This window comes from Poecilia reticulata, chromosome 14 (genome assembly GCF_904066995.2).
Source record: "Poecilia reticulata chromosome 14, P_reticulata-male-v2, whole genome shotgun sequence".
Classification (NCBI taxonomy): domain Eukaryota; kingdom Metazoa; phylum Chordata; class Actinopteri; order Cyprinodontiformes; family Poeciliidae; genus Poecilia; species Poecilia reticulata.
This window is the reverse complement of record NC_088843.1, coordinates 25759596-25775155: the sequence shown is the minus strand read 5'-3', so window position 1 is coordinate 25775155 and position 15560 is coordinate 25759596. Positions and strand designations below refer to the sequence as shown.

Here is a 15560-nt window from a genome sequence, read left to right as displayed (position 1 = left end):
AGTTCTTTGTACAAATGGATTAAATGATGAGAGATTAAAAAAAAAAGTTTAACTATTGAAACCACATTTTGTATTTGAAAAGTTTTATTTTGTTAATATAGGAAAAGTTTTAAATTTCACAAATGGTAATCGAAATAGCTACTGAAGGAAAATCATCTGTTAACAATAAAATATGATGTTAGTGAAAACTTCCAAACAGCATATATTGTTGTTCATTGTTCCAAAGTTGAATGTTTTATTTTCTTTCATGCTGTTTGTCTCCTGGAGTGTTTTACATTTTTTGATTTACTTTCAATTGAATTCTTCAAGATGAAACATTTCATCCCCGACTTTAGTCAAGTGAATCTGAATGGAGTTAGAATAAAGCTAAGTATTTTCTTTATTCATAAAATATTTTAAAAAAGACAAAAAAAAACAACTTTCCACAAAGAATAAAAACGGATAACTTAAAACTTGCTCTGTGCACGTTGAAGGAAATGAAGGCAGCTGGGACGCCAGTGGATGCTGGTTCACTAAAGATGCTTAAAGTTTGTGATATTTAACCCAGAAAGATTAGATTAAGTAGGAACTTTGTGAAGAACTCTGGGCCATGTCAGCGCTGTTACTGTGCAGCATCCTCCTGCAGCTGCCACAGCGTCAGGCTCTCTGTCTGACCATAAAGCAGACATAATCTGCTGTTGGCCAGATTAACAGAAGACCACTGCAGCATGGAAACGAGGTTAGGCAGCCAGCATTTCAGAAAAACTCAACATACGTAATCTGGAAATCCCTCAATTGAGGCCATTGGGAGGAAAACCAGTCACTTTGATCCTAGTGCTCACCATAATGTCCTAACTCGGCTGGTTGGACCTGGTTGGATATGTTCGCTTTTGATGGAAGATGTTCCTTTTTTCTTATTTCTGAAATCATTATTTTAAAATGTGTAAAAGCCTTATGTATTTATTTTTGTCTAAAAAGTACGGAACACTTAAATACACCAATAGCTTCACAAGCTTGGTCAAGCTTTTAAACCCAACATAACTTAGATTTGTGAAATTAGGAGTATAACTGCCAATGTAAGATAAATCACAAAGAAACTGAAACTGACAGAAACAGGTTGACTACCTTGGTCAAACATGCAAAAAATAAACTGCAATAAGCATTTTTTTTTTCAAACGGTTCAGAAAGTGCTATCTGGAATGCTAACTATAATGTAGAATAAATACCCAAACTAGAATAGTTTTCAATATTGGATCCGATAGTATTTATCTGTACTAGATACATATACTGTATCTATACTATATGTATCTGTACAGATACATATGCTGTATCTGTACTGTATGTATCTATAGATTTTGGCTGGTTGGAAGAGCAGCCAAAAGAGCATTTTGGGGGCTGGTTCATTGGTCCCCCATATTTAAAATCCGATAGGGAAAGAGAGCTTGTTTTAGTTTGTGAGACAAGGATTAAAACAACTGTATAAATAGTTCATGCAGCCATATCCAAAATCTATAATCCTGTATTTAAAATTTAATTGGGATAATTTTCCCATTGAACTTCTGGAACATCTTCATCTGATTAAAAAAAAAATAAATAAAATAAAAATCACTCCCCAAAATAATTGCGTTCAAATATATTTTCCAAAGTTGTGAACTGTGTGAAAGCGAATGGGATTTATTATCAGACGTTGCATCCATTTAACACCATGTTTGTGTGGTTCCAGCTGGCTGCTGGTGGCTGCAGCGCCGCTTCTTCTGCAGCGAAATGGCAGATGAGTCTCCCAGGCACAGAGTACATTTAGAGCCATCTGGTGTACACAAATGAAAGAGTATGCTGCGAGAGACACGAGAAAGATGTTGTGACCTTAACATAAAGCTGCAGAATTAAGAGATTTGGTGAAACGCAGCTGTTTTCCGACATTGAAGATTATTGGGGAAGATGCGCTATTAATTAAGGGAGGATTTCTAACTGCTCTGGAGTTTGAGATTGGGCTGTTGTAACTGCTCTGCTCTCTGTGAAAAATAGTAAAATAGATTTGAACTCTTGGGTTTCTTGAGAAATTGAGGGGAGATTGCTAAGAAAAACATCTGATCCTTTTCTCATGGTAGCTCCTTAAAAGTTGAAGCTGAATTGATCCAAGTCTGTAAAAACAGAACAATTTAAACAGCTTTTCATTAAATATCCATCAGTTGTGTGTTCAGGTTGGGTGATGACTAATTGTGTCTGGCTCAGACTGAAAATTCACAGATTTATTATTTTTCTGAAACCGCCACTCAGTTGCTGCAGTTGTTTTTCTCCTGTCTTTTCTATGTTTCTTGTTCAAAGTGTTTGCTGACTCAGAGCTTTTATTTTTTGTAAGAAGGAAAAAAATGGGTCTGTGTTGATGTTAATATGATGCTGGTAGAGTTACACCTGTATACACTTTACTCAATATTTTTACAGTTCATCATTTTCACAGAATGAAAGCTTTTGAAAGCAGGCCCTTATAAAATTCATTCAGCTTATTTTATGGAATCACTTCATATTATGTTTACCATCAAAGATCCACCAATCAGAATTTGTGGCCGTTTTCCAATCTTTTGTATCTTTAAATCTTTGACCTGCTGATTTTATACCAAATTGATGTGGAACCACTTCTATCCTCAAGGCGACACCGATAAGGGTCAAACCAGAGTTCTTTTATAGAAATCGTAATTTTGAATCCAGTTTCCAAGAATTCCCCCGAAAACTTTAAATTTGAAATATACCGTTGTAGAACAAACTGATTTATTATTCTACAACATAGTATGAATCAGTACTTGTGCAGCTGTCCTACCAGATTATTAGCCCTGTAGAAAAACATTTTAAGTGTTATTTTAAGGTAAGAACTCCGGTCTGCCTAAAAACCTAGGTCTCTGATTAACTTGAACTCTGGCACGATTCATATTTACATGTGGATACAAACAGACCACAGACCACTCCAAAAGCGAGATGCAGACTATGGCACTGGGCATTCTGGGTAAATACAACCAAAACAAAACACTCAAGTCAAGGGTTGGACGGAAAAATGACTCAGGGTCTTTTATCAAAGATGAGAGATTCCTACAACTGTTAAAATGTGATGCTACTACATTTTTGTTTACCTTTTGTGCTTATGTTTTCTTCCAAGGTTTTCATGTCATTTCCTTTGGTAGACTTTGACTCAGCGCCACCACAGGTGACGGGGGGGACATGTTTTTCAATAGTTTGGTTCGTTTGACACAGTGTTGTGTGAAAGTGAACTGCACCAGTTTAAAATGTAACAAATGTTGCAATTTTGGCCCCCATAGTCCAAAACATTTATTTTGTACAATTGCACAGTTAGAGGAGTTTTAAATCTTAATGTCGCTAAATGGTATTCTCTGACAAATATTGAACATTTTGAGGATCACTGTTAAAATAAGAAAAATGCTTGCACTGAAGCTGACAATTTTCCTGGTATGATCACCATCCCACAGTTTGTCCAGACAGACTGAACAGCATTACTTTCCCACTTTTCTTCTGAGCAGCCTCATGGTGACTAAACCTGGAAATATGGAAATATTAGACTTCACTTGTTGAACAGGACAACCTGAATGCACCTTTCATCATTGTGTCAATGATGAAAACATCCGCATGGCTTGTGTTGAGCCATCCGGTGTGAGACGTTCATGGGCTTTGATTGGGGCAGTTTGGACAGAACTAATGTTATCTCAGATTGACAATGTGTGTGTCCATATCTTATGCAAATATGCTCAGAAATGTGTGGACTGAAACTACAAGTTTCTTTTTATGAAACTATATGCAAACACTGGCCTTTTGTCATCAGTTAAATAGACCACTAAAAGGCTACATTAAATTTAATGAGGCCTCATGCTGCCTGCTGACAGGATTTATACTCCTGTACTTTTGGGCTCTCTAAGTTTCCCTTCCAACCTGCAGTGTGTGCATTATTTTATTCTTTTTTGTGTGTCACTTTAAAGACTTTACATTCCCATCAGTTGCTCTGAGAATGTTGAATGGAGACAACACAGCCACTGTGGATCACGTTGTCACTCCTTCAGTGTCCTATCAGTGTTTTTCTGCTGCGTCTTGAATATTAACAGAGCGGAAAAGTGCCCACAGTGGAATGAGTTTGTGTCAGCCTGGAGCCTTAGCTTTGTGATGATAGTGACTTGCAGAGTAGGGGAAGGCAATTCTCCGTTGTGTGGTGCAGCACAGAAACAGATGACTGTGCTTGGCCTTGTTTTCAGCTCAGTTTCAGAGGCTCATCTGGGCTGGTGGGGCTTTGTGAGTCTGTTGGCAGTGAGGCTATATTACTGAGAGCTGGATGAGATGAATTTAACTCCATCTTCCAAAAAGTTTATCACATTCACATCGTTGATGACAAGTCAAAGCTGGAGTCAAAAATATGTAGTAGAACTGCATGTTTTAAAAGTATTTTGTTCGCCTTGGTGGGGGAAAAGGTCCAGCTTCACTTTGTCATTTGCTATATCAGTCTTCTCTATATGCCATCATTTGTTACAAAAACACTAAACTATTTATTTCATGTGAGCAAAATCAACTTAATTCCTGATCATATTTTAAAGGCATTTTTTTTACAGTGATCAGACAGGAGAGCAGGTTGAGAGAGAGGCGGAAAACATGCGACTAAGGTCAACAGACCAAGACTCGTCAAGGATTAAGGGCTCCATAAATGAGTCGTGTGGTTTACCCCTGTGACATCACTGCTGCGTCCATAGAAAAAAAACAAAGTCAGTACGGTGATGGAGGGCTGATGATTTGGGCTTGTTTTACCCCCACCTCACAATAGAAATCAACCTTTCCTTATCAGTAAGAAGGATTTTATAAATGTATGATTGTTTTTGGGCAATCCCCAGTAACATATGACTAGACCAGTGGTTCTTAACCTGGGTTCGATCGAACCCCAGGGGTTCGCTGAGTCGGTCTCAGGGGTTCGGCGGAGCCTCTGCCGCGGACGTAAGGGCTGCGCACAAGTCGTGATGACTCGCCCCGCTTTGCCATCACTTGCTCCAGAGGATCACGTTACATTGATTAGCCAATCAGCGCTGCGGAGGAGCACTGATTGAAGGAGTTCCACTCTCAGCATGGATTTGAACATAGACATAATATAAGGATAGACGCCTCATGGACCGCTCTCCCCTATTGTCGCTGATTAGATTTAGGGCGGCCATCTTGGAGCGGTACTCCACTCCACTCAGCGTTATATGTTTAGCAGGTACAATGACGTATCAGCGATTTAATCGATCATAACATGCTTTTTTGTTACTGGAAACCATATTCAAACATCTATCAAAGCTACATTTATAAACAATTGTATTCTTTAATTATGTTTTTAATACATAGTTCAGCATATTTAAATATGATTAGTGGCTACAACAATAGAATAGGAATAGAATATTCTGATATCGATGTTTGATGAGCATATTACAAAGCACACAGCCGTGAACGGCTGTGTGTATAATTTATTATAATAATACATATTTATATAACTATACAAACACAAATAAATAATGATTAATACTGAATAATATATATTGGATACATGTATGTATGTATGTGTATGTATGCGTGTGTGTGTGTGTGTGTGCGTGTGTGTGGGTGTGTGCGTGCGTGCGTGCGTGCGTGCATGCATGCATGTATGTATGTATGTATGTATGTGTGTGTTTTTTTTTTCAGCCGACGAGTTCTAGCTAGATTCAGCAGCTGAGATTGAGTCCAAAATCCGATGTGAGATTCATCCGTGCTGCAGTGAATCCGTCTCTCTTTATAGATATCTCCCTCTTCTTCCTCACATCGTGTCTTTAGGAAACTTTCAAAACAAAAATGGAAGATTTGGGATGTATCTTACTTGTGAAAGAATTACATATAAATAATAGTCTTTACCACCTGTTTAAACTTTGCTGGTGAATGTTACAACACATAAGTTTTATAATATGTGTTACATTGTTTAATTTCTAATATAGGCTCTTGTGTCAGATAATCTAAGTAAATGTTAGAGAATATTTAATCTCTTTAGCTTTACAGAATCTCAGATAGCCTTCATAGCGGGGCTGAACCCCGTATTACACCAAGCACTGTAGCTAATATTAGCTGGTATCTCGCCAGTGGACATAAATACAGTAAAGTAATATTCTAATCACAATATATACACAATAATATGTCCATCTTACTTGTGAAATGTTGTTTGTGGAGCCCTCACATCAATAGTCCATCAATCCGAACAACAATATCCCTCAGTGCTGAGGCATCTTCTGTTGTTTTGATTGAGCAAAGTAGGAGGGACGACCGCTCCAAGATGGCCGCCGTATTTCCTGCGCCGGAGCAGCCAATGCGGGGTCTACTCTTATATTATGTATATGGATTTGAACTTTTGTCTTTAATTACTTCAGCAAAACTCACCGTTTTTACCAAATTCTATAGTCTAAATCTGCTCCTTAGTCACATCTTTTCGGGGTTGCTACTGCCTCTAGTGGCGTGGGGGTGGTAACACGGCTAATATAATTACATTACTAAATCAGAATACCGCACATGTTTTTTTATGTGTCGGCGAGGGGGGGATAAGAAGGGTTCGGTGAATGCGCATATGAAGCTGGGGGTTTGGTACCTCTAAAAAGGTTAAGAACCACTGGACCAGACACTATTTTTTATATTTTCAGAAATGAAACCTTGCAGTCAGTGATAAAGAGAGGAGTTTGTGGTCAAAGTATTTTAAATAAAGTTGGGTTAAGATTGGAATCTGTACTAAACTAGTGATGTTCCACATTTTGTGTTTCATCCATGATTCATGCAAAGTTTATCTTTCTGACCCCAGTGTTCTAATCTTTAAATGGATTTTAAGAAGTCTTCCTGTTGTCTGACTGTTTTATGGTGGCATTGTTGAGTTTGCAACTGTTTTTCTATGTGATTCTTTTTTACGCTCAACCTTTCACTGTCTGTCTCAATTTCTGTCTTTGGTCTCAGTACCCGCCCACATTCTACTTTCACAAAACCAAACATGTGCATGCATTAGCTGAGAAGTTTCCCCCCCCCCTCTCCTTGTCTTGTTTTTCAAGGTCTTGTCGAGCAGCGCAAAACGTCCCGGAGGAATATCATGGCGACGTGCGATGAAATTTTAATCAGGAGGAAATGGGGCGGCACGCTCTTGCTTCTCTTTAGTATAAATTTGCTCAGATGGACTCCTGCTGCTTGTCAGACCCTTATGTGACACACCGAGGATGTCTGCTTGCGATGGAGTAAGGAAACGCGAGGTCAAATTAAGGGAGGGTTGGATAGAAAGAAGGAAATCAGGAGTAGAGTAGCATGGGTTCCTATATGAAGCTCCTTCACACCATCTTTCTATATTAGGAAACCTTTTTCATTGTGCAAGCAGCCTGAAGCTTTTTAATATGTCCTTTCGACTTAGACAGTTGGATATTGCATAAAGGGAGGATAAAGCAGGGCATGTAAAAGCTTCCATTGGAAGAATCAGGATAATGTGGGCTAATAAGCTAATTTTAATGTCAGCAGTAGCATAAATCGCAATGCAAGAGGAAAGAAGTCGCCACCTGCATTTTATCAAGCAGACGGCACAAACTTTGCTTTGGAAAAAAACTGCAGTGATTAGTACCATCCATCCATTCATCCATTTTCTTTACACCCTTGTCCCTTAGTGGGGTCGGGAGGGGCGCTGGTGCCTATCTCCAGCTAACGTTCCGGGCGAGAGGCGGGGTCACCCTGGACAGGTCGCCAGTCTGTCGCAGGGCAACACAGAGACAAACAAGACACACAACCATGCATACGCACACGCACACCTAGGGACAATTTAGAGAGGACAATTAACCTGACAGTCATGTTTTTGGACTGTGGGAGGAAACCGGAGTACCCGGAGAAAACCCACACATGCACAGGGAGAACATGCAAACTCCATGCAGAAAGACCCGGGCCGGGAATCGAACCCAGAACCTCCTTGCTGCAAGGCAACAGCTCTACCAACTGCACCACTGTGCAGCCCAGTGATTAATACATAGGTATCCACAGCGTACGTAACCCAAACTGGCTCTGTAACTCTTTAAAGACTGATAGAAGGCAGAACTCTTGAAAAACTCATCATGTCCACTGCACAAGCCTGCAGAGGTACCAGCATGATCCAGTGTTTTTTTTTCAGTTGTTCTGGTTTGCAGTCATCAGCAATCAATCAGGTCCACTGGGTGGCTGATCAGGTTTCATAAATGGATTTAAACAAACCCTATAATGACATGGATAAATTCCCATAGATAAATGCTATTCTTTATCAGACTTCATGCACTTGTTGCACTTCTAAACAGAAATAAATTGTCATTATACATTTTAATTCCATTTTTGCTACGGTGAACTCTTCCCAAACTTCAAATTAAAGATTGTCCAGCAAGGTGAAGAAAGTTTATTTATATAACTCGGGTCACACACAAGGCATACATAAAATTAAGAAAATAACATTTTAAAGTACGTGAGCTACAACACGTACAAATTTTCACCAGAGTGACCTGGAAAAATTTTAGGTTAGCACAAAAACATTTTACACATAAATGAATATGTTGACATCAGCATGCATACAGTGTGAGATGTTAAATGAAAGAAGACCAAGAATGGACCCTTGAGGATGTGTTTTGATAACCCAAATTAATGTTTATCAAATGTCATAACATAATCAGTAGGGACAAAATATGACTGTCTAATTTTTCCTGCGTTTTTTTATGCTTAGACTTGTCCTCATGTTTTGCAAAGAAACAATGGTCATACAAAAAGTCTGTCTAAAAACCTGGGAAGCTCTCAGCTCCACCATGTGCTATTCAGAGTCCTGTTCCACCAATTCTGCATTTGGATTTTTAATTCACTGTATGTCATGCACTCCGTCATGTCACATGTACTTAAAGTGTTTGACTAATTGCTGCCCCCCTCTTTTTCGAGCTAATTATTTCTCCATTGTCTTGTGATCCGGTAATCATGACACGGAATCACTGAAAGCACTCTGCGTGTGAAATGAGAGAGTGCAAGAAGTAACAACTTCCGTCTTTGTATGCCGAGCTGCGACGTATCTCTGTATGTGTGTGGTTGTGTATAGAAAGCCTCAACAGAGTTGATTGTCGCAGCATTGATATTCCCCTCACAGGGTTGTCAAGCATGAAATAGAAGAGTGTGCTTTCTGTGGATGAACTCTCAGCAGAGCACTGTTAGATAGTGAGTGCTGAAACCTTGGAGAAATAATGTAGCTGAAACAGATAGTGACTTAGGATCAAGGGAAGATAAATCTTATTGAGTGTGTGGCCTGGTTGTAAAACCAGAGAACTTTTAGTTCATTTTAAAACCACGTCCCTCAAACTCCATTTTGATTATTTATTTATTTTTTTTTTAAGTTTTTGTGATTAATTTGGAACAGACTGATGCTTTGGTTGAACTTTTTGGGGGAATAATAAAAAAATCTTCATTTCAGAACCATATGTGTTAATAACCTTGTCACATTAAATTAAAGCTCAAGATTTATTTTCCAAGATCTCAATTTCATGAAAGCAGGATTCAGCATTCTTGCAAACATGTTACAAATCAGTGTTTAAAGACATGCTGAGTCACATTACTGCTCCGTTTTGTTGACATTGTTATAACCTTATAACCAAAGCATGAGTGATTAATTGAGATGCTGGGTTGACTTGTTCTGAAGACTGATTGTGTCCATAAGAACTTCTGTTTCAGTCAGAAATGCTTTGGTTTTCTGGCTGTAGAAACATTCTGCTAACATTCATTTGTGTATGACTTCTTCTTTAATACCTTCGTTCATAATTCATTGGACTTAATTTTCAAGTAGCATACAGTGTGGTAGTATTTCCTCCCTGTGAAACCTGTTGCTACAGATGTAACCAAGTTAAATTGATTAAATGCAAAGTATTGAATCACATAGATTCCCTCCATACATTTTACAGTCAAGTTATTTGGTTATTTGATGCTCTATCTGCCCTAATTGTGAGTATTTTTCTTTGCAGGGGGTGAACAGGTTGGGGAAGGACGCCAGAGTGGGACGTGATGGTGTACGACGGAAAGACTGGCATGACTATGAGACGATCAGAAGAGATGCCGCTCGATCTGGTTGGTTCAAAGCATCTCTTGGTCCCTCCTCATGTTTCTCTCATGCACACCATGTCCTGTTCTTGCTGTGATGTAAATTCAACATCAAAATATAGTTTACACCATTGACCACAATCACCAACTGGTTGTAATTTACCACTCCAGGGAAATCAGCTTGTAAATGAGCTGAAATAGTTTCATACCTGAAATGAGCCACAAAGACTAAAAGTTATCTTTTTTTTTATGTTTAGGTAAAATAGTGTCATTTCTACTCAATAGATTATACTGCTAGATGATGTAGCTTGATTAAGGTCTCTGGGCATCCAGAATCTCTGATTATTGTTTATGGCTAGATGTATTTGTCAGCCTCTCTAATGACGGGGAAAAATGTGACTCTAAACAATTTTTAGTATCAGCCGATCTTTACCTCTGACTCCAAAAGTATTTAATCTAAAAAATGTTTCCTTTTTTGCATTTCTTTGCTGTCCTGTAGGTTTTAAATGGTCCCTCGGTATAGGAACCTGTCTTTGTCTTAGGGGGAACTTCCTTTCATAAAGCTCTTATTTTCCAATCAAATAGGCCAGCCTGTGGTCTCCAGTTGCATCTGAGCCTTGGCCACACATCAACACAATAACTTTTGAGAATACCGTATTTTCCGCAATATAAGGCGCACAGGATTATAAGGCGTACCTTCAATGAATGGCCTATTTTAAAACTTTTTTCATATATAAGGCGCTCTGTTCGCGCACAGCATGTTTGTGGAGGACGTGATGCTAAATGATCTGCAGACACCTGATTATCAAGTCCGTAGGTAGATGGGTCAGTCAAACTTTATTAACAAACCAGCGTTCTGACAATTATCCCAACATGCACCACGCGCTTCTTCTTCCACGGGCAAAATGAAGTCAGTGGCTGCTTACCGTAGTTGCTAGACCTGTTGTGGCTCAGTATTGGTCAATATATAAGGCGCACCGGATTATAAGGCGCACTGTCGGCTATTGAGGAAATTGAAGGTTTTTAGATGCGCCTTATAGTGCGGAAAATATGGTAATAAAACTGCATTTTTTTGTCTTTAAGTTCAATTTATTTTCTGCCCAAAGGAAAAAGAACAGCAACAACTGCAGTTTGAGGGTTTTATCTGCCATAGTGTTCATGACATGACGGTGTGTGCACATGTTTTAGGAAACGGTGAGCAGGGGAAACCGTTCCCGCTGACGGATGCTGACAGGGTGGACCAGGCCTACAGGGAGAACGGCTTCAACATCTACGTCAGTGACAGGATCTCCCTGAATCGCTCTGTCCCCGACATTCGGCATCCAAAGTGAGTTGAGCACCAGCGTTGTCAACAGAAAGTTTAAAACTTTTGTTGTGCAAAAAGTTGTGAACAAATGTTGCTTCCAATCAAATTTTCTTATTTAATATCATAGTTTGCAAGGCACTGGGGTTTATCTGACTTTGGCTCTGTTAGGCTTTAGGTGTTGTCTTTAAAGAGACATCAGTTGTCATTTTAATGTAGGCAGAACCTACAAAAAAAGGATGAATGCACATGTCTTTCAATTTGCCAGAAACATAAACTACCTCCTAAACTTGGCAAAGGCCCAGAAGGAAACAGACATAATTTTACAGCATTTAAAAAAATATATGCATACAGTTGTTTAAAATAGCTTATGTGGTTTTTCTAACATGACTGGAAAGACAAACACTGCATTAGTGATGAAAATTGGTCTGTCTTCCCTTGATCAATTTTAGATACTTCGCAGCAGATAATCCCTTTTTTTTTTCATACAAGTAATGCATCACAACTCAAATTCTTTCCTTTTCTTTGTATTCAAAACTGCTAGTACTAATAAATAACCTATAACACATTTTATTTCACTCTCTGTGTTCATTACATTTAATAGTTTAGTTTGAAAAAAATTAATCAGATGAGTTTGTATGTGTGGCAGAGGTTAGAATAATTTTTGAAATTGGCCAAAATCTTAACAGCAGGTTAGACTTTATTGTATATTTAAAACTTGATAAGTACAGGCTTTAACCTGTATCTCTATTGTATTTTATGTTACAAATGACAGACGATTTAGCACACGTCATTTCAAAGCTGAAACTTGTCTTGGTTTGAACTGCAGTGTGTTTCTGTTCCAGACCATAATGCATTACTGTAGGCAATATAATGGAATTTCACCAGCATTGCTGTAGCATTAGATTAAGTAGCGTTATTTTGGGTCAGTTTCATAGCACTTTGTCTTTGAGCTGCGAAATTTGTCCAAAAATATCTGGAGCCTGACTTAGTGCTGCAGTGTGACTTTTAGCTATCAGATGTTTGCAGATATGAATACATCTTGGATGATTGGACTTTTGCAAAACTTTGAATCGAATTGTTCTGAAAGAACTGTTACATATTTTTTTATTCAACCTGAAATTTAAAATTTAAAATTTTCATAAAATATTTATAGTGAAAAACAAACACAAACCATTAAATGTTGACCCAAGCAGCACCAAGTAACTAAGCTTCCTCTCTTTCTGGATAAAAAGAACCAATTTTCAGAAGTTTTCAAGTTTTTTTTTGTTTTTGCCAACATTCTTGTTCACATTTAATTTCCCTGAAGATGTTAAAACTCGGCTTTCCAACAGATGAGGTCTTGTTAATGATTTCCACCTTATCTCAGTCTGCCATATCAGCCTGTAAAATGGTGACAGCACAAAAGAACCCACCTTCTCTTAAGACGCACACCTCACCTTCCCCCAGGCACACACACAAAAAAAAAAAAATCATTTCTCAATAAAAATAATTACACCTTGGGCCAGTGTGTGCAGTTTTATCTGAATCAGGGCTGAAATAGGCCATGGAGGGCCAAACGTCTGCAGGTTTTCATTCCAACCAAAGACCACAGCAGTTTATTTCACAGATTGGCACTCCATCTACCAGAGAGGGGAGAAATTAATCACCTGCTGAAGTTATCCGTTGTATTGAAAACATAAACACTCTTAGTTCAGTTGGTGCAGGTTGTTGTTGATTTTCTAAAAAAAAAAAAGAAAAGAAAAAGGTATACTATTAAACACAAGTTTCTGAGTGTAAATGAAATTTATTGTAAAGGAGCAACAAGGGCAGGTAATCATAAAAAATATGCATTGATTGGAAAAATAGAAGTTTTATAATTGCAGTCTGGGCTGAAGGTAGTGCATGTCTTATTTATTTGCTTTTTTTTATATTGCCATGTTGTTACTGTAAATAAGAAAATGTTCTTATTAACTCACCTGGTTAAATAAAACCAAGTGAATGAGTAAAAAATATTGTGCTGCTCACACATGAGGCAATTATCTTCCCTGATTAGGGGGAAGATAATGGATGGATTAATATATGAACATTACTGCTTACTCAGTGTCTGTGTTTATTAACTGTGGTTGGTAGACCAGTTCCATAACTTTGAGATTTCCACATGACTGCAAACATTATCTGTCTTCCATGACAGATAACATTAACCTGAAAGCATGTAACTGATGACCTTGTTGTGATACGTTTGGCTGAATGTTCAGACAGCAGTTTATTCCTCCATAGAATAAACATACATTTTTCTAAATGTTCTCCAGCTTCCCCTTTTGTGCTTTCCCTTACTTTGTTTTTAAAAATCTTAATGTGGCTAACTTTGAGGCTTCTTCCTTCAACACAGAGTTGTTGAAAAATGTTTGCTCTCAGTGTGACCTGCTGACATTTCTGTGGGGTACGTTCACTAATCAGAAAGAAATATTTAGTTTACCGACAGGCAATCACTGATCAGGGCCTGTCAGGATACATTCAGTCCAGATAAATTAGCAGTTCCAAATGAAAAGTGGCAGATTTTTGCCACCAGCCCATTTTAACTGCATCTCTGATTCACAGTAGGCTCTTCCAAACCCGAGCAGGGTGATGCATTTAAAAACCGATCGTGCTTAGGGACCATATGGACATGTGATTGCAGTGCAGACAGGTGAGTTTGTTCCCACAGACCTGTGACTTATCAGAAGAGAAGTACTAAAAAAATACACCAGAAACACTATAAATACAGCCGTCTAAACACCTCCAGACCCGCTGACCCGCTTCGTCTCAGATCAGCCTTCAGCGCCTTCCTCTACCTGACAGGTGCTTCTTTCTGACCTCCTCTGTCACTTTCATGTGGAAAGCAGTTTTAAACGCTTTCACTCTCAAGGTCCCCACTTTACGTTTTATGCTCTCTCTCATTTTTATCCCTCAGACTTATAAATCTCCCACATCCTGTGACCTTATGTGGATTCTTTTTTACATCAAACATGCTTTCCATCCCACGCGCCACAGTCTCCACCAGGGTGGCGTCACTGAAGTGCACTCTATCAAACAGATCCTGTTATTGCTCCCACGGTGCAGCTGTCAAAAAATTGCAGTTCAACTTTGCAAACTCAAGGTGGACTAAGCAGTTTTTTATTTATTTTACTGCAGTAAAACTCTGAAAAGCGTGACTGAAACATGTCCAGTAAATGCTTAAACATTCTGGCAAACAGTATGCCATCATTTTGGTGGAATTTTAACGTTTTCACTTTGTAAAACCATCTTGTGCCAAGACATGTCATCACTCTCTAAAGAGCAGTTTTTGCTTTGTCTGTCCTGGCAAGATTTAAATGAAAGTCAGGCTCAACAGAAATGGTTTGGGGCTTAAATCTTTTCAACAGAACCACATTATTGTCAGGTTCTTGGACCGACGATATGGATGTTGGCATCAGTTAGACCAGTCGAAGCGACAGGAGAGTGACAGGTGTCTGACAACCGTGTGCCACCTGGGTTCTCTGCGGGCCCGGGTCCTTCCTACAGCTTTCATTCACTTGTCTCGTTCGCGCTCGCTACAAGAATGATGCGATGGAGAGACGCAGCGAGAGCCAGACAAGCCTGAGAGCCTCCGAGGTAATTACAGTCTCTGCAGATTCCCCTTCTGATCTCACAGAGAGCGTACAGAGAGGGAAGAGAAAAGAAAAAGCAACTGAAGGGCAAAGCAGCAGGTGGTATGCTTCATTACATCCTATTAAAAGAGCAACACATTGTTCAGGTTGGACTGCTGCAGAGCACAGCTTTACAATTAGGTAAAGGCCAGTGTCACTGGAAGGAGAAGGCTTCTTTTTCTCTGTCAATTAGCATTTCAAATATGGCAATAATGACCTAAAAAAATAATATAAAAGTAGTAATGACATGGAAATGTTTTGTCCAACACATTTATTATAGCCTGGCCATTGCCTTCCTATGCAATTCCACTCTATTGTCATCTCTCTTCAGTTCTCTGTCAGGAATTTCTCCCATTGAGCTGGATTTCTCTGGCTGAGTATCAACTGGACCAATTAGCAAACAGAGGTTTTGGAATGGCAGTGGAGGAAAAACCAAAGTCATATAGTTTGACTTCAATAGTATTTAGCTATTGAAGTCAAAGCAAGAGGAGCGTGTAAGTCATTCTATTGCTGAAAAAGATGTTGTGGGCTCTACTTAGGAG

General features: G+C 38.8%; 1 protein-coding gene across 1 annotated transcript in view; it reads left to right on the top strand.

Moving 5' to 3' along the window:
- galnt10 (UDP-N-acetyl-alpha-D-galactosamine:polypeptide N-acetylgalactosaminyltransferase 10 (GalNAc-T10)) overlaps window positions 1-15560 on the top strand; it is a 104848-nt gene that overhangs the window by 25332 nt on the left and 63956 nt on the right. Inside the window, exons 2-3 of the mRNA XM_008428460.3 lie at window positions 9993-10095; window positions 11257-11395. Of these exons, the coding sequence (XP_008426682.1) occupies window positions 9993-10095; window positions 11257-11395 (242 nt within the window). The remainder of the gene's footprint in view (window positions 1-9992; window positions 10096-11256; window positions 11396-15560) is intronic.